The sequence below is a fragment of the Micropterus salmoides genome, unplaced genomic scaffold (assembly GCF_014851395.1).
Source record: "Micropterus salmoides isolate LMB-PRFRI ecotype aquatic unplaced genomic scaffold, ASM1485139v1 Ms_hic_scaffold_7, whole genome shotgun sequence".
Taxonomy (NCBI): Eukaryota; Metazoa; Chordata; class Actinopteri; order Centrarchiformes; family Centrarchidae; genus Micropterus; species Micropterus salmoides.
The window spans coordinates 36120013-36147987 of NW_024044459.1; the positions used below are offsets into that span (position 1 = coordinate 36120013).

Below are 27975 nucleotides of genomic sequence, written 5' to 3' on the forward strand. Positions count from 1 at the left end.
AAAAGTGCAACGAGAAAACGTTTGTTATGATACGGAGCTATAAAATTTAAATGTTATCATCTTTAATGACACCCAGGCACCAGACTACCTGAACACATTTACATGAACTGCTAAAATCTGATAAAAATGTACTTCTGTCAGATGTGTTCTAGTTTAAACTCAGTTCACAAAACTATTTCAACTAATTCTAAGTAATATTGTATAATATATGATATTGGCTAATATTTCTTAAAGGGGGAGTTGTCATTTTCTTATTTGGTTTCCAAACACTCATGAATTAAATTAGAAGAAAGGGTCTGACTGTTTCTGAGTGAAAGATTTAAGTTAAGCTAGAAAATGTTCCAATGGAAAAACAAAAAGCACAAAAAGTGGGTTTGAATATTTTAAAACCTTTATCTTATGAATTGGAGCTATAAAAAACTTCATTTCATTGTTATCGTCTTTAATGACACCCAGGAACCAGACTACCTGAACACATTTGCATGAACTGCTAGGAACTCTTTGTGCAACAGCTCTGATAAAAATGTACCTCTGTCCTATGTGTTCTAGTTTAAACTCACAGTTTACACAACTATTTTTTGATTTCCAAACACATGTAGGAGAAATAAATGCTTGGGAGCAGCATCATAACTTTATCTCAGCATTACAGTATACTCTCATAAAATGTTAAATACACATTTTATTTGCAAGTGTGTTGATGAAACCCTTTGGAAGAAAGATTTGTCCTTTTGGCTTCTGCTGTTGTATCGAGGGGAAACATGTTGCATGTTCTAAAGCCAGAGTAAAATGGTTTGATTCCGTAAAACAAACAGCCTGATTACATTTGTGGAACTGATGCAGTTGATCAGTTGATTGGGTTCCTGAATACCAACAGCTAAGCCAGGACTGTGGTCCAGTTACAACAACTACCAGGGTCCACTGACCTTCTGTAGCAGCCCAGGAGCTACAGTACAACACACAGCAACTGTACTAAAATCACAAGGCAGAACTTAAGAGTAAGATAACAGATGAACTACCAATAGTAGTGATTGTAACATGTAAAATTGTGGTTTTTGAAAATCGTCCTTCCTGCCCAGTCCTAGGGGGGCGGGACTTGGTCTTAACCTGTCAGGCAACACCTGAACATATAAGAGGTCTGGATGAAGCCCTGCTCAGTCTGTCCCTTCGCTTGCTGCAGAGAGTCGGTCTGCACGTTATATTGCCCATCTTTCCCAGTTGGCTGAGCACCGGACGCAACATTTGGGTAAGTTATGGATATTTGTTTTAGGTACTGATGTTTCTGTTTAACAGCTCTCACCTCTGGGCTTCATGCTTCAACTGGCGTGTCAGTGCAGAGGCTTTTTAGATTAAACTACCACAAAGTAAAGTTTCTACAGTGGTAATAAAACAGTGGTAACGTCAAGAATGATCATAATTGTGATATTAAAGCATTAATGGTTGCACAAATGGTGGTGAACAACCTGGAGGCCGCACACCTCCCCGGCGATGAGACTTGACACCTGTTTAAAAAGAACTTTAGGGTATTTAGTTTGGATTATGGTGTCAGTTACTGGATCACTAGTGATGGGAATTACAGCTATTTTAAGGGAGCTGGATCTTATAGATCTGGTCCTTCCACAGAGCTCTTTCAGCACAGCTCACTGCAGAAATAAATCTGCAAGATTCTTCATCTGCAATACAAAATACAAGATGGTTACAAAATAATGCCCTAATTAAAATGAAATAGTATGGTTAATAAATAATATTGCCACTCTATACAGACATACTAAAATTAACAATTAGTAAAAGTAATTAGTGTAAGGGTGATTTGTTCTTTGTCATGCTTTCTTTTCTCAGACAGGAGCTCCTATTGTTCACTTACTGTAAAAGAGCAGAGCGTTAAAGGAAAAGAGTTGACTCGTTTGCGACCGACACATCACCATAGATCACATAATTATTTATTTAATTAATAATTTAATAATTATTTATCAGATGGAGAGATGCTCTTTGCAGCCTATTTTTTCAGATGAATTTCCCTAATTGTAGGATATAAAGGAAATCATTTTGCTTTTGCAGTGTAATGGTAAAACTGTAGCCCACTTCCATAACGTTTCAATCATTCAAATCGTGGAACTAACATGTTTGTTATTAGCTGCTGCATTAAGAAAGTTTTACTTTTGTTTTCTCTTAGAATCAGAATCAGCTTTATTTGCCAGGTATGTTTACACAAACGAGGAATTTGACTCAAGACTGTACAGCCGGAGGACATCAGAGGGAAACCAGATATTGTGAAGCTGAAGTAATAATTGGAAAGGGTCAGTTCATCACTACCTTGATTATAAGAACTTTAAATGTTTTGCAGAATGATGGCCGGGCGGATAAAGAGCCGGAGGACTCTGAGTCTCATTATCCTCCTCTGCCTCTTCAGCCTCACTGAACTATTTGGTAAGAAATATTTTACATTCAGGCACGTTCAGGCTCTCTTTTACGTTTTCAAAGTTTTAACAATATTTGATTTGGCAACACCAGCGGTTACCGAGGTAACAAGGTGAATAAACAGCTTGAAACAAGACACAATGTGTGAAATCAATACAGTGACAAATCTGTGTTTTACAGCTTCATTAATTGAGAGAATTTCACTTTTGATCTGAGAAATTCAGAAAACGCACACCGCGTTCTGTGTTCAACAGGTGTGCATGAAACAAATAACAATCAATACTGCTGAGTCTTGTGTGTCAGCACAGGAAAACCGTCATGGCAAAAAGAACTGCTGCACCTCTGACGGTGCCATCAGGACGGCTGCAGGGTCATCAGCCATGAGCCGCCCTTCATTGATGTTTCGCACCATTATTCCCGGAATATCTTGGGATGGTGGAGCAACAGCAGGGATGTCTCCCTGCCGCCCCCTGCAACTGACCCTAGTATGTTTAAGACCCTTGGCTAACCCACGGCTTATCTTTCCTCCTCAACCAAAGCCAGAAACTCCTCTTCTCTGCCTCCTCAGCCAGCTCCCTCAGGGTCTTCCTCAACTTTGCCCCCTTGATGCCCATGGTCTACAGGAAGCACCGGGTGGATGATCCCACAAAGCCTCTGCAGCCAACCTCAACAGGAAAGGTGGCTGCCCTCCACCCAGCTTCTCTGCACTCAGCAGTACTTTATCCTTTTTCTGTTCAAAGGTTGCCTCTATTCTTGCTTCCCATGGGACTGTTAGTTCTGCCATGATCACTGCTTTGTCAGTTGTTGACCATAGGACCATGTCTGGCTGAAGAGATGTTGGGATGATCTCAATTGGAAACTTGAGCTGTCCTTCAAGGTCAACCCTCAGATTCCAATTGCTTCCAGGCGTCAGGGTTGTTTTCCTTTGCTGCTCCTCATTGCCTAACAAAGTGAATCAGGTGTTGTTGCGTTAGCGAGTTATTGAGGTTGGCCTCCAGTCTGCTTACCTCTATAACCTCTGCCAGTTTCCTCAAGACTTGGTTGTGACGCCATCCATATCGACCTTTCACCAGCCCTATCTTACAACTAGACAGGATGTGCTGCTGGCTTGGTTTGGGGTCATTGCAGAGCTGGCATCTTTCCTCTGAGCTGTACCACATATACAGATTGCCTGGGCTTGGCAGTGTGTTATATGTGCCCCCAATGAAAAAGCCTAACCTAGCTTGTGGAATCCTCCACATATCCGCCCAACTTGTGACCCAGTTGAATACGCCTTCTCAGGTTATCCAGCTCCCTTGCTGCCGTTGCCCAACAGCTCTGACCCTGTATTGCTCCTCCTCCATTCTGAATACTCCCAGATCTCCCTCACAAATGAGAAACAAGGAACAGATCTATAGAGTGAGCTGAGACAGCCATATGTTCTTTTAATGATATAATCAATGTGAGGTTTAAAGGTAAACTCGTGATCAGTCCACATTCCAAGGTATTTAAATGAGTCCAATTTCCCCATGGGAGACCCATCCTCAAAATAAAATATGCAAATTAAGAGTACAAGGTTGTCTTTGCCTCGGAGCAAACATCATACAACAAGAATGGTGTTTGGGATGAGGCACAATGATTTTTTATTGTGAAGCCATTTTTGCGTCACAATTAAGTCGGTTAGTAATTTGTTCTGGATACATTGAATATCAGAATCAGCAGTCTAAATGACAGTATCATCAGCATAAAAATTAACCTTGCAGAAGGAACAGGTGTGAGATTAATCATTAATGAAGACTGTAAACAAAAGAGGTCCTAGAGTGGATCCTTGAGGAACCCCCTTATCAACCAATAAATAATCATACAATGTACCTTTAAAAGAAACACTGTCACCTATTGTGAAAATAAGATTCAAACTAATTCCATAGTTCCAAGCAAAATTTAATGATCTGCAATATCAAAAGCCTTACAAATGTCAATAAAAATAGCACCAGTTACTGTACCTGCCCCTTATCAAAAGCAGAGAAAATGTCGTTGGTGAACTTCAATACAACTGTAGAAAGTTAGGCCTAAAGCCTAATTGGTATGGGTATAAGATATAACTTAATAATTGATTAAAAATCATTTTCTCAAATAGTTTGGCATTGGTGTAAATAATAGAAATAGGCCGATAGTTATTCATATTAGAGGCATCACCTGCTTTGAGGAGACGGGTAACTTTTGCATATTTCCATGTGGTGGGAACAGTGCAAGTAGTTAAAGACAAATTAAATAAGTCCGTAAGTAGAAATACCAATACATGAGCAGCAAGTTTAATAAACCTAGGACCAGTATCAGGACCAGTATTACTGTTATCCTTATGAAAATATTTTCAAAGTTAACTGGATCCACTTAAGGAGTGATATATTCAGCATGAGGAACACCTACAACTGATCCTGGGGATCATGAAGTATGACATTTTTGTTTCAGAGGTGAGAGAGGATGAGTGGGAGAAGCTCAGTCCTGACATCGCAGCACTGTACCGACTCAGAAGATTGTGTGTACCCATGTTTCACCTAATGATGAAAATAAGGTTAAGGTGGGATGAAGAAGTTTCAGAGACTGATGAAGACTTAAACAGCATGTTTTATTGACCCCAGCCAGGAAGATACAGTACCAGCATACAATGTGTAAATATATGCAGGGCCAACACCAGATCTCAAGGGTACCTTCTGTCAGGGGATATTTACGCTTCCTAGAACTACAGAGATTCACTAAAGCCTCGAATATACAGATGTGTCAATATGAATACAAAGATACTACAACAAATAATTAAAAGACAATAGATATTAAAAACAAGATTAAAAGACAAATATGTGAAACTGAGCTAAAAGCCTGAAACTTTTTTAGCCTAGATTTGAAAGAGTCTAGTGTCTGGGCTAGACTTGTGGTCAAGCACGGCTCTGCATTCTGCGATCAGATAATGTTGGCTAGGGGTATATATTGGTCAGGTTCTATTGTCAGTACTTGGTTCTACATCTGGTTGTTTTAGAGTGTTTTTAATCGAGAAAATAAATTAAACAAGAACGGTATTTCATCTTAGGGACACATCCATCCATGGGGCCAGAGCTAAGAGATCCAGTAGAGGGTAAGGATACATTCACTCTTTCTTTTCAACTAAACTCTTTGGTTCAGATCTGTGAAAATACTTTTATTCAAAATCTCATGCAGAGCAAGCAGGAACCTCTGGGTCTGAAAAGTGAAGACAATGCTGAAGTGCCTTAAACCTGCACTCTCTCTAAAGGCCAGCCTGCTGCAAAAAGAAGTACGATTGTATAGGAGTCTAAAAGAAAATGAGGCAACTACTTAGCTGATATATTACCTCAGTAAACAAGTCTTTTTTTCCACCAAAATCTTCTTCAACACAGCATGATGTTCATTTAGTAAATTGTGGTCCCATTTAGAGGAAAACAGACCAAAAAGCATGGGAGGCTTTAGGGTGGGACTACCTTGTGAAGTCGCAACCACAGTGACCTGTCAGGCATAGCAATGTGCATCCCTCCACAGCTCCACCCTCTTGTCCAAATATGGTCACTTCTGGTTCAAAAAATCCAAGATGGTGACAAGGGGCGTAGCGCAAAATTCTGGACCCTGTGTATAGGCTTCTTGATGGACCCCTTCCCACATCCACGGCTATTCATTCTACTATGTCTGTGGGGTCTCCTCACATGAGGGCCGTATATACCCAGCAAATAATCCTCAGATTAAGATGAAGTAAAAACAAAACACCAGTAGACGTATTGATCATATAATGGATTAAGACCAATATCTTATGTATATCATATCTTTCAGAGTCCAGATGGATTATAAAATCCATCAAAATATTTCATTTATACCAATGTGTTGTTATTCTTCTTTCTTAGGGAAGGTACTGTAAATCTTAAGTCATTAACTTTTCACATGGTCTTTATCAGGTTTTAATGAATTTGTTTAATTATTGTCTGAACCAAGCCTCTATGATAAACATGATTATCTTCTTTTAGGGTGGACATTGACCACAGTTTGCAGGGTCATTTGCAGCAGTGTGAGGAGGGGTTTACATCCTGTGACATTCAAATGGAACAGGTTGGTAGAAGAAAATCGATAAACACCACTGAGTGTAGAAGAGTTGAATTGGGGGGTGGTGATGGCGCAATGGATAAGACACCCACCTTTGGTGTGAGAGACCCGGGCTCAACTCCCCGCTGTGAAACACCAATGTGTCCCTGAGCAAGACACTTAACCCCTAGTTGCTCCAGATGCGTGCAACCTCTGACATATATATATAGCAAATGTAAGTCGCTTTAGATAAAAGCTTCAGCTAAATGAATAAATGTAAATTTCCAATACTGGAATCCAAATCTTTGGGGAGAAATATGTGTCACTAGAAACTGAATTTGAATAACAACAACATTAATAATAATTAGTGCTAGGCAACGATTAAAAAATGATTAATTATGTTGTCATGCTCAAAATTATTAATGAATTCTAAATTAGTGTAGTACGCACTTTTAATTTAAATGTACTGCTATATACACAAAAGTACAATAACGTGGTATGCAAACACTTTAAACCAATAAGGTGCTTTTTACCAGCAGTATTCCCTTTGCACAGTAGCAATAAAATATTTCTTGTAAATCTCAACTTAAACATTAATGTTATCAAATCAAAAAAAAAACAAAGCTATTTGCCACTGCCAGGGCATTACCTTTTATCTAGCTTTTTAAAACAAGTTACCATCAGAGTCCAGAGCCACGATCATAACATCATGACAGGCACCTTCTGAGCAGCACAAATCAGAGAGACTGATCCTCGCTGTTTGTGAGTTTCCAGAATCTAAATAGTTATCAGGACATCAACATGAGGGAATTCGCACGGCAGAGCATCCCCGCAAAACTAGTTTTCTCCATTAATGTTGTGCAATTTTCACTTAAGTTAAATAGGCAACATCTGTGTAAGGGACTACATAGGCAGAGTGTCGCTTCCCGTGTGAAAAGACCTTAAAATGCAAAATACACAGAAAATCATCATAAAAATGTCAAACTTGTCGGTTTGGTATCAACACACCCTTGCACTTCACAGCTGTGAATCAAATCCTGGTTTCTAACATTATTGGTACTTGTAAAATGGTTATCGCTGCACACACACAGTTTTCCAGGAGTGACAGAAATGGTAAAACAAGATAAGTGCCGTTTGGACAAAAAGAAGCTCTGTGAATCTGCACTTCATTGATCCTCCTCAAGAATGTGTGTTTCTACAACTTGAATTTGAATTGTGAGAACTGAATGTGAAAGTAAATAGTAAATATCATAATTTTACAATCAGTTTAAAGTTTATTGAAATTTAGTATTAAACTAATACATTCAATAGTAAATTATTCAATTCAAATTTAAATCTAAATTCAGTTTCTAGTGACATATATTTCTGCCCATACAAAACAGTTAAATGAATAAAACTAGTTATCAAAAGGGTTCAACCTCAGAAAACATGGAGTGAGATACCATATATTTCATCAATAATTACCTTGACCTAATTTTTTATTTATATTAAATTATTTATTTTTAATTTTCCAGCATGTTGATGAACAGAAGATACAAGTCAGGCTGCGTAGCTCTTCAGAGATCTCACACAGCTACAGCCAAAAACTTCTGATCATGACTGACAAAGAAAAGTCAACAGAGGACAGAGTCCAGCAGGAGTACAGCATGGATCCTCATTACTCAGTAATAGTCAGCAAAGAATGCCTGTTCAATGTCTCATGTGTCCCAGAAGCAGACAGCGACACTGTAGTGAAGATATTTGGAAGAGTTTCAGAAGATGGACAAACTGTGTCTGGCCTTTCTGGTTCATCACTTGCAGAGCTGATGTTGAAACCGTCGCTGGAAGATGCACCAGTGTTCTCTCTTGATGGAAACACAACCACAGACTTCCAACATCACTTCATCCGTGTCTTTGTGGTCCGAGGCATCAAAGCAGTCTAAGAAACAAAGCAGGGGAATCACCAGATCTACCAGGTCATGAATCAACCTGACTCAGTTTCTCGCTACCAAATCCCACAAAGAGCGGTTGATCATAGCACACAGTATGACCACCAGCAGATCCTCATTATGCAGGATGACCCTACTGTCAGAAAAGCTGCTACTTCTCTTTATGAGAAACGTCCAGCAGTTACCTCTGTCTACGTTCTTGATCAAAACCAGAGACCCAAACTGATCCAGGGTGCCTCTGTGCCTCTGTCAGAGGACAGCAGACTGACGCTGGTAGGCCACGGCGAGAGAGACAGCTCTGGAGAGACGAGACTGGCAGGGTACACGGCTCAAGACGTCGCCAAAATCATTCAACGAACCTTCAGGACGGGCGATAAAATCAAAACAACAAGTGTGGTGGCCTGTGAGGTCGGATCAGATAAAGAGTTTGTTGAAACCCTGCTGAGGGAGCTCCGTGAGACCGCCAACATCGAGACAGAGCTGCACCTCAGGAGTGCTGTGCTGCAGGTCAGACACACAGGAGAGATCATCACCCAAGAGATCTCTAAGGAAGGGCTGCGATGGAGACATAATGATGATAGCAAGAAGGTGGTGGCAACCCTCGATAGGAACGGAGACGTAATTATCAGAACTGAGCCTGGCAGGAGAGGAGAGGAAGTTTTTACTAATGAGAGAAACTTTCTAATGCCCCCAAAAAACCCTGGCGGTAAAGGAGAGGCAAGTAATACTCAAGTTACCTACAGAAACAGCTGGCCTGATAAGCCACAGAGATTTATTGACCAGAATGTTTTTGGCAAGTTAAGTCGTGATGACCAAACTGCTATTAATGAACTTGAAGCTCTGTCCTGGGGCTTCTTTCATGCAGACCTGCCACTTCCACAAAAAGTAAACACAGAAAACCTGAACCTAAACCAGAATTATGTAATAGGGGTAAAAAACACAGTAAATAAGCAGCTGTCTGGTATTCAGTGGAAAACAGAGCAGCAGGACCTAAAGAATATTCTTTCCAAGTGTTATGTGATTAACACAGGAAAAGATGTCAGAAGTATCATCCGTCATTATGCAAAGACTGGAGAAAATGAGCCCACATACCTGATGGTCAAAGACTGGATATACGTTGTTGATCCTGTAAGTCTGTATGTGTATCCAGTTGGAAAAAAGCTTGACAACAATCAAAGAGAAAATGTCAGCCAAAGGAATGAAGTCAAGAAACGTATTGAGGGACAGACTGACAGAGTGGATTACAGAAACCTTCGAGGTGAAATTAAAAAAACAACATATGCTAATTATGTGAAAGATATTTTCCTTGGAGAGCAAACTTACCTACAGCTAAAAGATGAGCCCTGGTACACCACATATTTCACTGCATCAGTTATAGCTGAATCTGCCCGAAACTTCCGGACATTTCCTCTCATTCTTATGGCCGTGGAAATGGTTGAAAACCCGGCCAACAAAGAGAAAGGAGAGAATTTTCTTTTTGAAGAGCATTCAATGGCAACAGGAGGTAGTTGGATTAACAAGGACCTACGTGGATTTAAAGGCTCAGCAACACCTGAAGTTTCCAGCAAACCAACTGCTTCCTCTAGTATAAAGTCTCCCCTTGAAGAAGTCATAGGCAGAGAAGTCAAACTGTATAATTTGTGGATAAATACAAAAGATACCCACGTATTAAATGATAAAAAGGTACGCGAGATTGCACAACATTTCCAGTTAACTGAAGGTGATCCAGTTAAAAATTACAACGATTTCAAAACCAAAATACATTAAAACAGTGGAGCTTCAGCATCTGGCCAATAAAGAGGCTACAATGACGGCTACGCAACTTTCCAAGACCTAAAATCTGCCTTCAAGTTGGAGAATTCCTTTAAACTTGAATCATATTTCATCCAGAGGAAGAGTATTTGTTATTTATCTGCTCAACAAATCCACAATCAGATAAAGACAACATTTGGTGACACAGAGCTGGACCTCCAGGAGGGCAGCGCCAGAATAAAGAACTGACTGTTCAGATTACTGTTCTCAAATGGTTCATAATCAAATCATCTGTGACAATCATTTTAAGATTCCTTTATCATTTGTTCTTGGAAATAAAAGCATTCAAATTATTATTATTTGTGTTGAAAGATTTCTTTCTTGTCCTTCTATCTCTAACTCTTGAACCAGTTTTTCTGTAGAAAGCATAGAAGCATTTTCCACAGAAAAGACTGAAATAAATGCTGAGACTGTCCTCAGACCTGAAGACACAGGTTCAACCAGAGACACAAAGACACAAGTTGGGTCAGCTGAGGTTCACAACAACAGTGGGTCACATGGTTCATGTTCCAGTCTGATCACAGCGACCTGCAATGACGGTTATGAAGCTGGAATAAGTAGAAAAAGGAAACATTGGTGTTGAAACTGAAATAACGTTACTCCAACTCTGCTCAGAGAGTGTAGCAAAGACAGACTTGAAACTTCTGCACACATGTTGATTTTATCAGACAAACTTACTCCTCTGTGGTCTCGTTCTTCAGGCCACTCGTTCAGTTTCCTCTGACGAACTGCCTGCTGGGTCAACCACCTGAAACACACACAGCAGTTAGTGTAAAGTGTTGAACCTCACGGCTTTCACGTGATCTCTGTGTGTTTCTGGGGATTCATCGTATTGGTCCGAATATAGGACTTTTTCAAGACTCATTTTTGGAAAAATACTTTCTGAAGACCAAATCTGAAGCAGAAGGAACTAAAGCAGAAGGATCTAAAGCAGAAGGATCTAAAGCAGAAGGATCTAAAGCAGAAGGATCTAAAGCAGAAGGAACTAAAGCAGAAGGATCTAAAGCAGAAGGATCTAAAGCAGAAGGATCTAAAGCAGAAGGAACTAAAGCAGAAGGATCTAAAGCAGAAGGATCTAAAGCAGAAGGAACTAAAGCAGAAGGATCTAAAGCAGAAGGATCTAAAGCAGAAGGATCTAAAGCAGAAGGAACTAAAGCAGAAGGATCTAAAGCAGAAGGAACTAAAGCAGAAGGATCTAAAGCAGAAGGATCTAAAGCAGAAGGATCTAAAGCAATGTCCAAACACAAATCAGGTTGAATTTATGTATAAAGATGGTTTCAAGGGTTACAGGGATGAAGAAGGGGGTGAATAATCAACGAGTGTTTCTGGAGCCAGTAATTCTCTTCAGTTTCGTTGTGTTGTTAATATTACCTCATTTTTCCTGAGTTGCTAAAATTTATTCTTTCCTTTTAGTTAATTTTTTTCCTTGTTTAAATGCTGTACATTTTAAATTGCTCTTGGGTAGATGTGTAAATATTTGGAATGCGGGTCGATTATTTGTAAGCTTAAAAAGTAACTTTAAAAAGTCTTTTGGAGTCCTTGAAGATCTATTCTAATCACTTCCACTTTCAACACACTGAATAAAGTAAAACAAGGTAGGTTGTTGTTTTTCACATCTTAATCATCAACATCATAAAATAACATTTTTAATATCTTTTTAAATGAAATGTCACATTTAAATTACTGATAAATAAAATGTACAGTGTAATTTAAATGTGACTATTTCAGTTAAAAATATATTGAAAACTTTATTTTAGTATTCAGACCAATACGGTATTTCTTATACGCAGTCTATGGGTATGATACGCGGGTACGGATTGTTGACAGCGGAAAGACAAACAAAGATGTTTTTGGTGAGTTTTATTTTGTTTCTGTCCAGTTTGAGTGAAATGTGTAAAATTCCTGTTTTTCCTCAATGGAGTCTGGTGGGCCGTGGGGCTCATTTCTTTTTGGTCTGACATGCTGGTGCTGTGGTGCAACATTAATGTGGCACACAGCTCCTTTTGTTAGGAGACGGGACAGAAAGGACCCAAACGCAACGCTCAGAGGGAAGGAGGTTTTATTGAGGGTTCACGGAGGGGGCTAGGGAAGAGGTGAGGGAGGAGAGGTGGACGCTGAGGAACAGGCGAGGAGCCGGGAGGAGAGGACCGGAGGATGAGCCCAGCCGACAGGACGGATGACGAGGTTGAGTGAACCGGGTACGGAGCAACGACGATCAAGCGAGGATGGTGTGGAGAACCGGGGTTGAAACACAGGCAGGGATGAGGTTGATTACTGGCAGGTGTGGCAGGCTGACGAGGTGGCTGATGAGGTGCAGGTAGTTGGCTGGGCTCAGGAGCAGAGGAAGAGAGGAGGAGAACACAGGGAGGCAGGCAGAGCAAAACAATGGGTGAAATAAAGTGAGGGAAAAAAAGGGAAACCAGGACACTCACCGTCAGCTGGGCTGTCCCCACAACACCTTTAACATGGCAGCACTTCACAGCTGTGTGCAGATGTTTTCTGTTCCTGCCACGACAGCAGGTTTTCACATCCAAACAGACCAGCAGAAACCTGACTGAACACCCTGCATAAATTAACTTACAGGGTTAACAGAGGTTCAGCAGGTTGAACTTAATAAATCAGAGTGCAGAAAACATGATCAGACCAGACACAGTGTGAAAGTATGATGGGGATGATACAGCCTAGATTGATCTATTAGATCGTTTTCTTGATTCTTCACACAGCTGCTTCTGTCACTTCTCGTTCACCGACCGAGGTCAACACCGTGGGCACCATTTTAACATTAAGCATACGGCGTGACTTGCACGGAGCAGTTACGTTTGGGGCATCCAATTCCAATTTCGGTCGTTTAACAGCGAAAAAAAAAGGGTTGAACTTCATGCATTCATTTCAACACCCGAAATGCTGTCTGGCATTTGTAGCTGTTTCAGCACCGTGGCTCTATGGATGGCAGTTAAAATGATTTACTAAATAAGTTTCAGTAAGGACACAAACACTTTACAGAAGCTAAACCAATTCAGGGAAATTATAATCAATCGAAAGCCTTAAGACCTCAGCGACGCAGAGAAACAGAAACTGCAAATAATTCAGAGAATTTTAGCGCATCTGACTTCATCAAGCACAAAAAGATTTTGTGAATAAATTATTAAAGTTTACAGGAAAATGCAATCAACATCAAGTGATGACGACCTGCTGCTCCTTTTACTAGATAAAAAAGAAAACAGAAGACCTGGGTACACAGTGCAGACGAACTTGGTTCCACTGCTGGTTTCAGGAGCTTAAACGTATCACATAGAACGTAGACGGGTTCTAGAGAGGCCATGGAGCCAAAGCATAAGAGTTTTTCATTTTAGTATTTGTTGTTTTACCATTTGTTTGTAAACAGTTCCAGCTGTCACAATGTTTGTTGGTCGCATGTAGCCTTTAGTTTAGTGCATACAAATAGAAACGTTTAAACTTTTGTCAGTATGGACATGCTACACATCGTTAGATCAGAGTCTATTTCTCCTTTACAAGAAACAAGGTTGTTTATTAGTCATTATACAGCACAGGGCTGCAAAACAAAACAAAATTTGTAGTTCCTTCATGCTACACACACAACATTAAGTGAAGGCCTGTATTAAAATACAATAAAACAATATATACAGTTATTTATACACATATCTACACGTTCCACAGTGCATATTTTAAATTAGCATCTGGGGTGAAAGTAAACAGCAGCAACCAGATGAGAATATGAAAGTTTCATCTTCACAATAAACAGTCTGACATCTGGGAAACAGAGTCCATCTTGACTGAGTCTGAGCACCAAGCATCTGTAGAGCAGCAGAGCTGTAGAGCAGGCTGCTGGGCGGGACGGGTAAAAAGAATAAAGTCAGTTAGATCCTCTAGTTCATTTAACGGAGCCACGAGCACCGAAGTATAATTCTTTGAGATGTACCGTGATGGTAAACAGGAGAGACGTTGGTGAAGGTGGTGACTCCCGACCTTTGGAGCCTCAGAGAGTCTGAAAAGAATCTAAAGGTTTTTCCATTAAAGAAAAAACTACGTAGGCTGCCGGTTCTTTAGTGTGAGGCTCTCTGTGCATGAGGTCGGCCTAGATCCTCTCTCTCAGATGAATAATTCATGTTAGGCCTATTTGATAATCTAATTTTTATACAAGTAATATTTATACTGGATTAAATAAACAGTTTGATGGGATCTTTGCTGAGTAAAAGTTTTGTGGACAAAGAATTAAAGGCCTGTCCTAAATAAAGGCAGGTTGAGTTCAGTTACTGAAGCAAATTAAAGCCCGGGCTGTTAACTGAAGTCTGACGGTTGCAACAACCAGACATCTGTGTTGCTTATCGGCCTTTTGTGAGCCACGAACTTGGTACTTATTCCAACCTTGACTGTTTCCAAATGTAGAAGTATACTTGTAGTAGTTTTGGAAGTTGTCTCTCCTCCAAGTATTTAAGAGCATTTCCTCACTGGTGTTTTTTTACACACAGTAAACTCTTGCAGCCTCTTGTTTTGCTCTGTTTTGTCTAATCGGCTTCATGAAATCATTTTAGAGACAAAATACCCGTGAGCTTTGGCTAGAGACAAATAAATTAAACAGCACATTTATTTCAGACTAATGGGTGGAGGATGGAGGAGAAAGTTGTTCTACTGTTTCTGCTTCACTATTTCTCTGTCAGCTTACTCAAAGGCACAACCTGCTGGGGGAAGCCCTGCAACACAACCACACATATTACAGTGTTTGTTTAAACATTACAACCGGACTTGTGAACTAACATTTTAAAACCACAACACCATTTATCAAGAAGCACATCCATTTCACTGGAAACTATAAACACTATTCTCTGTTTGACTCATGATTCAGATTTGTTGAACTGTTTCTCTCTGCCTACACCATGTGGTCATCAGTGCTTAAAATAGGCGCCAGTAAAAGTTTGCTGATTGTTGTAAAGTGGTGGGGACATAAGGGCTCAGATTAGGGGGGAGGCGCCACACTCGGGTCACGAGAACAAGATGAGAATTTATGTGTGCGGGGGGGGGGGGGTCTTTTTATTTTATTGAGTTGTATTGTTGGCTTTCGGCTATAAATTCAACTTGTAAATGAAACATTGATTAAATAGAAGTAAAACCCCTTAATTAACAGACAGAATTATCATATTTTGTACATATATTCTTTTAAGGGTCAACTACTGATATATTTTGAGAAGTATACTCCTGCATACAGTTTAAAAAATGCCTTTGCCTTTGAAAAAGTGATAGCGATGTCTCAGATAAGTAGACTATTGAATGGCAATCTAGAGGTCAACTATCTGGCGGATGAGGCAGATGTTCAGGAGAGCCAATTGCTTTGAGATGAGCGGTGGCGACGGAGCAGTGGCTTAGGCACATGCCTTTGGTGTGACAGATTTCCACTGTGACACATCCACCAACGTGTCCCTGAGCCTGCTGCTCCAGAGGCGTGTAAACTAATTAAATATTTTTTATTAATTATGTCAAATACCTATATAGTGCAAGCCAGTGTGAACAAGGACGAGTTGCTGACGTTCTATGGGGATGTTCTCACATCTTCTCACATCACAGTTCTGTGTCTTGGTCACAGGACCCTGATGTCTACAATGAAGCAATCTCAAATGCAGCAAGAAGGAATCGCTTTGATGAGATAACGGCCTCAATCCATGCCCGTCTTCAGTGCACTGAATCAGTCTTACAAAATGATGCCATAGCCAAAATGGTTATGATATCATATTATTATAAGCATGGGGGGCATCAGGGGCCATCAGGGGCCAACCAATCCAGTTTAGGTATGAATTGTGGAGCCTTTCATCACCTACAGGGTTCATGTGTAGAGGGAGAGGGCAGAGGAGAGGACCTGCAGCTGGGGAGAAGTCCTGGGACGCCAAAGGGTAAAATGTGGAAGAACACGCTGTTGCACCCACACTGGCCAAACACACAGTTACAAGGTTTATTCTCCCATTCAGCACAACGTATCTGTCTGAGAGCCTCCGGGGCCCTTTTAACAATAAAAGGCCCGTAGCAGGCTGGAAGTACACAAGGACTTTAGGCTGGCTGTCACTAGCATCACACCTGACTTTCCATCCCTACTCAGAGGTAATCAAGCCCAACAGTTTATCAATGAACAGGAGGAGAAAGTAAAAAACCTTAACGAGAAGTTATGAAGTGATTATTATTGTTACTGTTGGAGCCGAATTAATACTTTTATTTTTTATTTGGATATGCACCAACTCCCCTGTTTCAGTTCTTTGTTCTGAGGGAGATCTAATATGTTCTGTATGTAATGATTAATCATTTACTACTCAGATACTAATACTAATGAGTTATAGTTCTTTTGGTAAGGACGGTGTGTAAATGCCTGCTGTGTTGTGTTGTTTATAAAGAGAAATGAGGAAAGAGACATTTACCAAAGGTTAAATGGTCTAAGAATGAAAACAGTCACACTCGTTTTTTGTTTGTTTGTTTTAAATAAAGAATTGAAGGTAAATACATAAACTTTGTGTGTGTGTTTGTGGCTGTTGGGAGGGGCTCAGGGGGGCATCAAGGAAAAAAGGTTGGGAACCACTGACCTGCAGGGTTCATGTGTATTATGGAGCACTATGGCAGAACGCACACACAGTATGCAATGCCCTAGTACGTCCTGCACTACGTCTTAAGGCACAGTTTATGTCTGCCTGCTCTGACATGCTGAATGTTTTTGAAATGAGAATGTGTTTTTTTATGTTGTTTTGCTTGAACTTGCTGGATGATAGACCCGACTCATCTTCTGGCAAAGATGTTAATCACTGTTAGCCAATCTCACTCTGTTACTTCTCCAATTTGATGGTTTTGTAAATGAGTAGGCAGTTTTTAATTTGAAAAGGGAAACATCGTGACAATGGAAGGTATGGGGGGTTTGCAGTAACATGTTATTTTAGATTTAAATGAGTAAATAGGTCTAATTGAAGAATTTGTATCAATTTTGACTCCCACTACTGTGAGAATAAAACCTAATATTTCACTAACTTCACCAACATCAAATCAAAAAGGCCATACAGTTTGTGTGTTAGGGAGGTCTAAGGAGTAAAATGCATTTTTTGGACAATGCACATTCTTACTGTGCATTATTTCATTTGTTATTTACAGTTTTTCTCAATTGCTTAAACACTATAACCAGGCTTTTGAACAAAAACTCCATTTTTCAAAAAGCACACCCATTTGTCTAAACTCCACACACAGATCCCTTCGTGTCTCACCGCCTACACCATGTGGTTACTGAGGAAGCACTGACATTCAGTACTGTTCACTCAACCAGCACAGGTTGAGCTCAGTTAGCACACAGCTACGCAGGTGGAAACACAAACATGCACAACTGATAACGCACCGATCAGAAGATTCAATAGAAAGATAAAAGGGCCAGAGTCAGTTCATCCAGTTTAGGACCAATGGATCCAGAGAAATGAAGGCGGAGGAGGAGGAGGAGGAGGAGGTGGAGAACAAGCGTCTCTGTCCTGTCCCAGACCAAAGACAGGACGCTGGGGCAGAATAATCTGCTGTTTGGTGTGTTGTCCTGTTCAGCACAGTCAGGAATAAAAAAAATGTGTGCAAATCTTCACATTTGTTATTTCTTTTCTGTTCATCATGTGAAAAGGTTTCTGAGGCGGAGAATCACAAGCAACATGACTAATAAAGCAGTGTTTGCAGTGTTGTTTTGAATTTCTCTGGGGTTGAACTTGACCGACCTGCCTCATTTAGTTGGGTTGAATCGCACTAGAGTTCGTTTCCCCCCTTTGTGCGGTTCGTTTGTGTGAATGCAGCAATCGCCCTCGGGTGCGCACCAAAAGCGGACTAAACAAGCGGACCGAGACCTCCTTGAAGAGGTGGTTTCGGGTTCCTGGGAATCAGCATCACAGAGAACCTGACGTGGTCGTCTCACGTCCCCACGCTGGTCAAGAAAGCTCAGAAACTGTATTTCTTGAGGAAACTTAAGAAGGCCAAATTCCCACGCCAAGTTCTTGTCAGCTTTTCCAGAGGAGCAACAGAAAGCATCCTGACTGGAAACATCACTAACTGGCACGGGACGTGCACGGCCCGGGACCGGAGGGCTCTGCAGCGGGGGATTAAAACTGCTCCAAAGATCACTGGTTCAGGTGTGATGAAGACGTTTCTGACACTGATGAAGACTTAACGTAGCATGGCTTACGGAGCCCGGCCGAGGAGATCCAGAGCCGTCACACAACATGCCAACACCAAATCTGAAGGATACTTCCTGTCTGATGATATTTATCCTTCTAGATCTACAGAGATTCACCAAGTGTCCAAATAAAGTTATTATTCTCTCCTCTATTGTTGAAAATGAGATAAATGTGAAGGAAAGTGCTTTGCCTGGTCTTAGTTTTAAGAGATAAAAACTGCTTAACTTAAACTGCTTGACTCATATTGTAAAAGTACAATCAAATCAATTTATCAACAAATATTAAAAACATGTATTTAGTTGATATATTGTTATTAAGTATTGTTTAACTATATTTGTTTCTTATTTTTGTGTTTCTATGGTCTCTATTGCTCTGAACTTTATGCAGTCTCTAGAGACCTTTGGGTGTACGTGACAAAACTTCAGTTTAGATAAATGTTGCCAGTAAGGGGTGAAGCTATGGGCCGCTTTTGCTGGAAACTAAAACCGCGAGATAAACAGACAAGGCGTGCCTTCGTGACACACGTGCGCATTTTCTCACCCACAAGATGGGATGTTTGCAAAGAAGTCTGAAGAGAAAGGGGAAGTTTTACTTCTTAAATTTATTTCTTAAAATGAAAATATCTTAAAATTATTTTTAAAGTTAGTGTTAATTTTTAGTAAACTTTAAAAGTTGTTTTGCGATGGTGATTCTCCTGTGCATTCATGGTGATATCAGTAAAGATCAGTAAAGAAGGCCCTATTTGATAATGTAGCACCAGCTGTTGTGGAAAGAACCTCATTTTATAACCTGGAAGTGTTGTTGTTTTTTATCTAAAAGGGACAGTGCGTATTAATGGACATCTTAGCTTTTCAGCAACGTAAATATGCCAGAATCAGCCAGAAGGCTATTTTCCATCCCCGGCAGTATTCAATATGAGAAAAGATTATTTTCATTTGTGTAATGCATTTAAGATGTTTATGGGGAAGAGACCTATATTTGTTCTGCTTTGACACTGTGGCCTCCAATATCTGGCCTTTATTGGAATTCATCACTTTATTGTATTAAATTAGTTTGCAGAGACCTACATGAGATGTTTATTAATTTTTGTTTGTCATTGATTTTCTTTCTTAACTTTTTTTGCGGGTGTTGAAACCACTGGACGGGAGGGGTAACCACTTGTGAAAAGAGAAGTGCGTGAGAATGTAAAGACCAATCAAGCTGTTGAGAAATTGGCGAGGCCCTTCCTGTCTGTCTGTTCTTTATTTAAGTTGCTGACCCTAGAGCTCCGGGGGCAGAAGAGCTGGTGAGGTAGATTTTTGTCAGACCGTTTTCCTTCCCCTGTTCCGAACTGGTAAGTTAGTTTTCTGATACTTCAACATCCACACTGCCACATTAACACACCTCATTACAGATTAAACAGTAAACTGGTCCTTTGTGCTCCCTGGAATCTAAAGGGAGAGAGGAGTGAAGTGGTTGACTAGGAAACTTTTGAATCTGGAGTTAAGACATTTAGTACAGACGGTCAGACCAGCACCTAGGATTGAAACTAGCTTGGTATCAGAGGTCGCCCTTTTTCCTAAGTGGTATCTGAATTCACAATGAGCAAGGGCGCCCGGAGTTTCCTTGCAGAAGGGCCACTTGTCGTTACACTGTCCATGTGTGAAGAGTCTGTTGGTCATTGGTTCAAATCAAGACACGTCGTGTGTCCTTCAAGCCACATGCAGCACTTTGTACATAGAGCCAGTGCGTCTGTCTGTAATGACACAAAACAAAGGTTATCTAGACCGTGGCTTGCCCAACAAAATGTATGTAATCATATATAATATTGTCTAATATTTCTTAAAGGGGGAGTTTTCTTCCAGTACTAGTCACATTGTTTCACATTACATGCCCCATAGTGGTTACTGTAAAGCTGATCAGGACATCAGAGGGAAACCAGACGTTAAGCTGAAGTAATAATTGGAAAGGATCAATTCATTATAAGAAGTGTGAAATGTTTTGCAGAATGATGGCCGGTCGGATAAAGAGCCGGAGGACTCTGAGTCTCCTGATCCTCCTCAGCCTCCTCAGCCTCACTGAACTATTTGGTAAGAAATATTTTACATTTTAACACGTTCAGGCTCTTCTACATCTTTAAAGTTTCAGTAATCTGTGATTTGGCAACACCAGCGGTTACCGAGGTAACAAGGTGAATAAACAGCTTGAAACAAGACACGATGTGTGAAATCAATGACAAATCTGTGTTTTCCAGATATTCTCAGTCAATCAATAACATTTCAAAAACATTGAGTGTTTCTCAAAACAATTTGCAAAATGCATCACAATGACAGGTCCTCGTGTTATTGGTTACAAACAATCAGTCAACGTGTTCAACATGTTGTCAGTTCAAGTATTTTCTGATCTAAACTATGGCTGAGGTTTGAATTACAACGACTGAAAATGCACAAGGCTGCATTTCTTCTGTACGAGTCAATTTCAACAGTACAAAGTTACACAAGAGATTGGACTTTACTGTTTGTACTGTAATTTATTGTCAGAGCAGGTCTTTGTGATACAGAAAAGAAAAAGACAGATCAGAAATATCTTAACCCTTTCACGCATAGTGGACCGCTATTCAGAAGCCATTTAATTGAATGGCAACTTAAATTTGTCAAAACCAAGATGGCCTACAGACGTTGAGAAACACTGTGCAGCTCAGGTAAATCTTGCCATTCCTCCAATTATAGGAGACCCCTGCAGGTAAATAAAGTTTGGTAACATCTGGTAACAACTAAGGAGTAATGCAGTTGTTAAATTTTCCAAGTATTGATTTTATGTTACAATTAATCACCTGTCCGCTAAATTGGACATTATGTGGACATTATGTTAAAATATGTGACCACATTAGTTTGACAGCATTAAAAATATAGTTTTCACATACTATATCATTTTATTCTTTAGTTTGTTAAACAAATACTTCTTCAGTTAATACTTTAGGCGCACGCTGTCCACCTTAGTGGACATGTAAGAAACTCCTTGAAAAATGTGTGTTTAAAAAGATTCTAATTTTATTTTGCCTAAAGAGACATAAGAACACATAGGACCAAAAAACTGTTAAAGGCTGATGTTCCTGTCTGTCGGGCTACAGATTCACACAACGGACACATTTACAAAAATAAAGTCTAACAGTCATGTAGAGAAATATGCTGACAGATTGCAAAAACAATTTGGCATGTAGTGACTTCACTTCTGATCTGAGAAAAACTGCAATGACTGAGGCCCAGACCAAGTGTCCCCCAGGGGCCATTTACCAGGAGGGATCTCTTTAAATACTGAACTTCCCTGATTTGTTTTAACCAAAACACTGTCAGGAAACCTCGTAACTCCGATAACAAACTAACTCATACAGTGACAGTAAGTGTGGGTTAATACTGCAGGAGACTCACTGAGCTGCTGCTACATTTTAATAAAGTGTCAGCCAATAAGCACGAGGAACACCTACATACAAAGTATAACATTTCTGTTTCAGAGGTGAAAGATGATGAGTGGGAGGAGCTCGGCCCTGACATCGCTGCCCTGCACCGCCTCAGAGGACTGTCTGAACACATGTTTCACGAAAGGCTCCAGAACGCTTCAGACCAAAGGTATCTGGAGAAATGTTTAGATAAATATCTCAGGAACAACTTGATGGAATTTCATTTCCTTTGGCACAAAAGTCGATTTAGACTCAAGGATGAACTGATTAAAATTTGTGGTTAAAAGGTCACTGCGTCCTCACAAAACCCGTTTTTGGCCACAAGTAAATAACTCATACGCTCATTATGACTCAATTTCACACAAATGTCTGGTAGGATAAAATAAAGGGACGACATTTTATATGCAAAAGGTCAAAGATCGACTTCACTGTGAGATCATAGTGTTCTGCAAAACACTTTTCTGGCCGTTACAACATTACAGAGAAACAGAATGGTGCGTTTTAGAACACAGCCTTGTATTTTATATCAACATGTGAGATGGACTTTTATTTCTGTGAGCAACATGCACTTTTGTTTATTTATGAAGCACCTATTTCAAAACTGCCTCTCTATATATCCTGCCTAATTTCCACTAGATAAATAAATATAAACACAAGATGACAGACGTTGATTAGAGACTCCAACAGTCTGCACAGAGTTGGGTAGGAGCTGTTTTCAGTTCCTTCGCTCCATATTTATGGAACAATCTGCAGACCAAACTCAAAAGTCTTGTATGTTTTAAGTACTTTATATATATTCACTTGTGTACAGTACACAACTTTGTGCGTCTATTGTACATGTTAACTTAAAAAGAGATTCTGGTCTGTTTTTCCCTGTTAAAATAAAAATAAAATAAATAATTCACATTTTGTGAATACTGAATTAATATAGATATTCTGTGCGTGTGTGTGTGTGTTTGAAGCATCCATGTTTCAGAATTTGTAGCTTCTTTGCAGCAACATCCATATTTGAAGCATTGTAATCCACCACGAGCTCACTGGATCTGCTGAGAGTGAGAGTTCGGGTGAGTAGTAGTAAAGTGAAGGCAACACGTTTCTCACTGGAAATTAATCTAGAATCAAACAGGCAAGACAGCTTTTTTATAAAACACCTTTCCTACACTGCGGCCATTCAAAGTGCTTTACAGATGTGAAAATACAAAGATACTTCAGGATAAATAATTAAAAGATGATAGATTTAACAATGGAATTTAAATTTCAGCTAAAATCCTGAAACGTTTTCAGCCTAGAATGAAAAGAGTCTATAGTGTCGGGGCTTGACTTGTGGTCGAGCACGGCCCTGCATTCTGCGATCAGATCATGTTGGCCCTGGGTATTTATCGGGCAGGTTCTAGTACATGTGCTGTACTTGGTTACACAACTGTTTTAGTGTTTTTAATTTACATTAAAACAATAAAAAAATAACATTGACAAGTCGCTGCCACGACAACCTGTCAGGCATAGCAGTGCGTATCACATCCCAGCTCCTCCCTCTTCTTCAAATATGGTCAATTCTGGTTCCACAAATCCAAGATGGCCAATATGTCAATGTTCTAATAATTAATAATTTCCTTTGTCTTAGACAATTAGTTGAACAAAACAAGACATATGATGGCATCACCTCGTGTTTTTTTTCTTCACCAATTGATAACCTGAATAAATAATCCACAGATTAAATTTAAGCAAAAACAAAACACAGCTAGACGTATTGATCATATCATGGAATAATAATAACCGAGATCTTACAGTATGTCATGTCTTTCAAAGTCGATTGACATTTTTATACAAAATGTGTTCAAAATATTTCATTTATACCAATGAGTTGTTCTTCTTCTTTCTTAGTTCTCTCAATCTTAAATCGTTAACTTTTCACATGGTCTTTATCAGGTTTTACTGAATCTGTGTAATTATTGTGTGAACGCAGCCTCTATAATAAACATGTTCTTCTTCTTTCAGGGTGGACGTTGACCAAAGTTTGCAGCAGTGTGAGGAGGGGTTTACATCCTGTGACACTCAGATAAAACAGGTTGGTGGATTTTAAAAGAACTGAATTCAATACTGGAATCCAAACCTATGGGCAGAAATATGTGTGACAAGTAAATTAATTTGAATAATAATAATTAATAATTTGTCATTTACATGACGCTTTAATCCAAAGCAATTTACAATTGCTTTTCAGCCTCTGGAGCAACTAGAGTCTAAGTGTCTTGCTCAGAAGAGCTCGCTCTGTTAAACTCTATTGTGTACAATAGATGTTAGATACATTAGCCGCAGAGCGTGCTATCACAGATTTGAACGCTTTAGCCTACCAAATAAAAACATTAACATGCCAAACTTTCAGGGTTGGTCTCAACCCATCCTTGCACTTCAGTTGTGAATCAATTCCTGGTTTGTAACGTTTCTTTGTAAAATGGTCAGCCTTCCACACACACAGTTTTCCAGGAGTGACAGGCATGGTTAAAAAGACGTGTGCTGATTGGCCAAAAAGAAGTTTTGTTAATCTGCACTCGATTGATTCTCCTCAAGAATGTGCGTTTCAACAACTTGACTTTGAATTGTGAGAACTGAATGTGAAAGTAAATAAACAGATGAACTTTCAGTGAGGAACAAATTCAGTTTCAAAGCAAATTATTACAATTTTTAATATTACAGTCAGTTTAAAGTTTATTGGATTTAAAATTATTAAAATATTTAAATTGGGCAAATTCAATTCATTTTCTGGTGACACATATTTCTGCCCATACAAAACAGTTGAATAAATAAAACTAGTCAGAAACCATGGAGTGAGATACCATATGTCTCATAAATGATTATCTTGACCTAATCTTTATTTATCTTAAATTATTTATATATTTTAACTTTCCAGCACGTTGATGACCAGAAGATACAAGTCCAGCAGGAGTACAGCATGGATCCTCATTACTCAGTAATAGTCAGCAAAGAATGCCTGTTCAATGTCTCATGTGTCCCAGAAGCAGACAGCGACACTGTAGTGAAGATATTTGGAAGAGTTTCAGAAGATGGACAAACTGTGTCTGGCCTTAAAGCAGTCTTAGAAACAAAGCAGGGGAATCACCAGATCTACCAGGTCATGAATCAACCTGACTCAGTTTCTCGCTACCAAATCCCACAAAGAGCGGTTGATCATAGCACACAGTATGACCACCAGCAGATCCTCATTATGCAGGATGACCCTACTGTCAGAAAAGCTGCTACTTCTCTTTATGAGAAACGTCCAGCAGTTACCTCTGTCTACGTTCTTGATCAAAACCAGAGACCCAAACTGATCCAGGGTGCCTCTGTGCCTCTGTCAGAGGACAGCAGACTGACGCTGGTAGGCCACGGCGAGAGAGACACCTCTGGAGAGACGAGACTGGCAGGGTACACGGCTCAAGACGTCGCCAAAATCATTCAACGAACCTTCAGGACGGGCGATAAAATCAAAACAACAAGTGTGGTGGCCTGTGAGGTCGGATCAGATAAAGAGTTTGTTGAAACCCTGCTGAGGGAGCTCCGTGAGACCGCCAACATCGAGACAGAGCTGCACCTCAGGAGTGCTGTGCTGCAGGTCAGACACACAGGAGAGATCATCACCCAAGAGATCTCTAAGGAAGGGCTGCGATGGAGACATAATGATGATAGCAAGAAGGTGGTGGCAACCCTCGATAGGAACGGAGACGTAATTATCAGAACTGAGCCTGGCAGGAGAGGAGAGGAAGTTTTTACTAACGAAAGAAACTTTCTAATGCCCACGGATCCAAATAAACGTTTTAAGGTCTACAGAAACAGCTGGCCTGATAAGCCACGTAGATTTATTGACCAGAATGTTTTTAATGGTGATGAACAAAAACGTACTGCTTGTGATGAACTTGAAGCTCTGTCCTGGGGCTTCTTTTATGCAGACCTGCCACTCCCACTAAAAGTAAATACTGAAAACCAGAATTATGTAATTGGGGAAAGAAAAGAAATAAATAATAATAAGCATGAGATTCAGTGGCTAGAGAATAACAAAATAAAGGATGTTCTTTCCAAGTGTTATGAGATTAAATCAGGAGAAGATGTCAGAAGTATCATCCGTCATTATGCAAAGACTGGAGAAGATGAGCCCACATACCTGATGGTCAAAGACTGGATATACGTTGTTAATCCTATAAATCTTTATGTGTATCCAGTTGGAAAAAAGCTTGACAACAATCAAAGAGAAAATGACGTTAAGAAGTGCATAGTTGAACAGATAGATAAAGAAAAATACCCAGACATACGAAGAGAAATTCTTGATAAAAATAACTGTGCTCAATATATGAAAGATATTTTCCTTGGAGTGCACACAACTCACCTACAGCTTTGCGCTGAGCCCTGGTGCACCACATATTTCACTGCATCAGTTATAGCTGAATCTGCTAGAAACTTCCGGACATTTCCTCTGATTCTCATGGCTCTGGATATGACTGAAAGCAAAGACAACAACATCAAAGAGAAAGGACTGAAGTTTCTTTTTGAAGAGCATTCAATGGCAAGAGGACTGAGCTGGATTGACCCGAGCAGACGTGGATTTAGTGGCTCAGCAACACCTGAAGGTTCCAGCAAATTAAAAAATCAAAAACCTCGGTCCAAGAAGGAATTAATGACCGATCTTATAAAAGTCCTAACAGAAGAAGTCAAACTGTACCGCTCGTGGATTCAAATGAAGGGAAACAAAATTGACTTTAGGGTATTGCAGACGGCAATTATGAATTATGATATTGAGAAGGGTTACAAAACTTTCAAAGAAACAATAAATACAATGCGTTAGGAAGCTACAATGACAGTTTCATAACTTTCTGAGAATTCCTTTAAATTAAATCATATTTCTCCAGAGGAAGAGTATTTTCTGCTCAACAAATCCACAATCAGATAAAGACAACATTTGGTGACACAGAGCTGGACCTCCAGGAGGGCAGCGCCAGAATAAAGAACTGACTGTTCAGATTACTGTTCTCAAATGGTTCATAATCAAATCATCTGTGACAATCATTTTAAGATTCCTTTATCATTTGTTCTTGGAAATAAAAGCATTCAAATTATTATTATTTGTGTTGAAAGATTTCTTTCTTGTCCTTCTATCTCTAACTCTTGAACCAGTTTTTCTGTAGAAAGCATAGAAGCATTTTCCACAGAAAAGACTGAAATAAATGCTGAGACTGTCCTCAGACCTGAAGACACAGGTTCAACCAGAGACTCAAAGACACAAGTTGGGTCAGCTGAGGTTCACAACAACAGTGGGTCACATGGTTCATGTTCCAGTCTGATCACAGCGACCTGCAATGACGGTTATGAAGCTGGAATAAGTAGAAAAAGGAAACATTGGTGTTGAAACTGAAATAACGTTACTCCAACTCTGCTCAGAGAGTGTAGCAAAGAGCTAGCTACATTAGCCGCAGAGCATGCTAATGCTAAGTTCAACAGGCTAACACATAACAAACAGTAAAGCTACATAGAAATGCCAAACTCACAGGTTCAAAGTCTGAAGTTGGTATTGATCCATCCTTGGGCTTCAGTTTTAAAGTGAGTCCTGGTTTGTAACGTTACCGGTCGTCTGTGTGAAATGGTTAGCACCACCGTTTTCAGGAGCGCAGGAAATGGTCAAAAGCAAGTGTGCTGATTGGCTGAAAAGGAGTTCTGTTCATCTGCACTGGATTGCTCTTCCTCAAGGAACCTCAACTTTGAAATTGAATTTCAAGAAGGAAACTTGAATTCGGAGAACTGAATGTAAAAGTATACAGAGAGCTGAATTGTTAGTGAGGAACAACTAAATTTAATTTCATAGTTGTGCTTAAATTTAAATAATATACATTCAAATGATACTATTTAAATTCAGTTTTTATGCAATTATTCAACTTAAGCAATTCAAATTCAGATTATAGGGAGACAAATATCAGCCCATAGATAGAGGTGGCAGTGTGGATACAGATTTGGGTGTTACGAGGTGTGGTGTGAGGACAGAGAGGACCCAAATGCAGCACTCTGAGGGAAGGAGGTTTATTTAGGGAAAAGGGGTGAGAGGGACTGGAGGGGAGGGAGAGGTGGACGTCGGGGAAGTTCAGGCACAGGGAACCAAGGAGTC

At 39.9% G+C, this 27975-nt stretch overlaps 1 protein-coding gene and 1 long non-coding RNA gene across 3 annotated transcripts; one reads left to right on the forward strand and one right to left on the reverse strand.

Annotated features, from left to right (window-relative positions):
- The first annotated feature begins 1178 nt into the window (after positions 1 to 1178).
- On the forward strand, positions 1179 to 26938 carry LOC119891544. Of its 2 annotated transcripts, none has more exons than XM_038703270.1 (5): positions 1179 to 1243; positions 20384 to 20466; positions 21888 to 22002; positions 23829 to 23898; positions 24739 to 26938. In XM_038703270.1, exons 2-5 carry the CDS (start codon positions 20385 to 20387, stop codon positions 26662 to 26664), a joined length of 2193 nt encoding a protein of 730 aa, XP_038559198.1. In that variant the 5' UTR covers positions 1179 to 1243; position 20384; the 3' UTR covers positions 26665 to 26938. The 2 variants fall into 2 exon arrangements, with proteins under 2 accessions (XP_038559198.1, XP_038559197.1); XM_038703269.1 differs by lacking the exon at positions 1179 to 1243 and adding an exon at positions 19597 to 19730.
- LOC119891623 lies at positions 25736 to 27452 on the reverse strand. The gene is made up of 4 exons (XR_005442465.1): positions 27365 to 27452; positions 26209 to 26320; positions 25987 to 26055; positions 25736 to 25801 (listed from the first exon to the last, which is right to left on the reverse strand). It is a non-coding gene; the product is annotated as an uncharacterized LOC119891623 (long non-coding RNA).
- Between the last annotated feature and the right edge of the window lie 523 nt (positions 27453 to 27975).

What these genes read in the sequence shown, in the direction of transcription:
- LOC119891544 (XM_038703270.1), top strand. Translation starts at nt 20,385, where the DNA reads ATGATGGCCGGTCGGATAAAGAGCCGGAGGACTCTGAGTCTCCTGATC. An exon ending in CAGCCTCACTGAACTATTTG is followed by an intron (nt 20,467 to 21,887) that starts GTAAGAAATATT and finishes TTTCTGTTTCAG; the next exon opens with AGGTGAAAGATGATGAGTGG. An exon ending in GTGACACTCAGATAAAACAG is followed by an intron (nt 23,899 to 24,738) that starts GTTGGTGGATTT and finishes TTAACTTTCCAG; the next exon opens with CACGTTGATGACCAGAAGAT.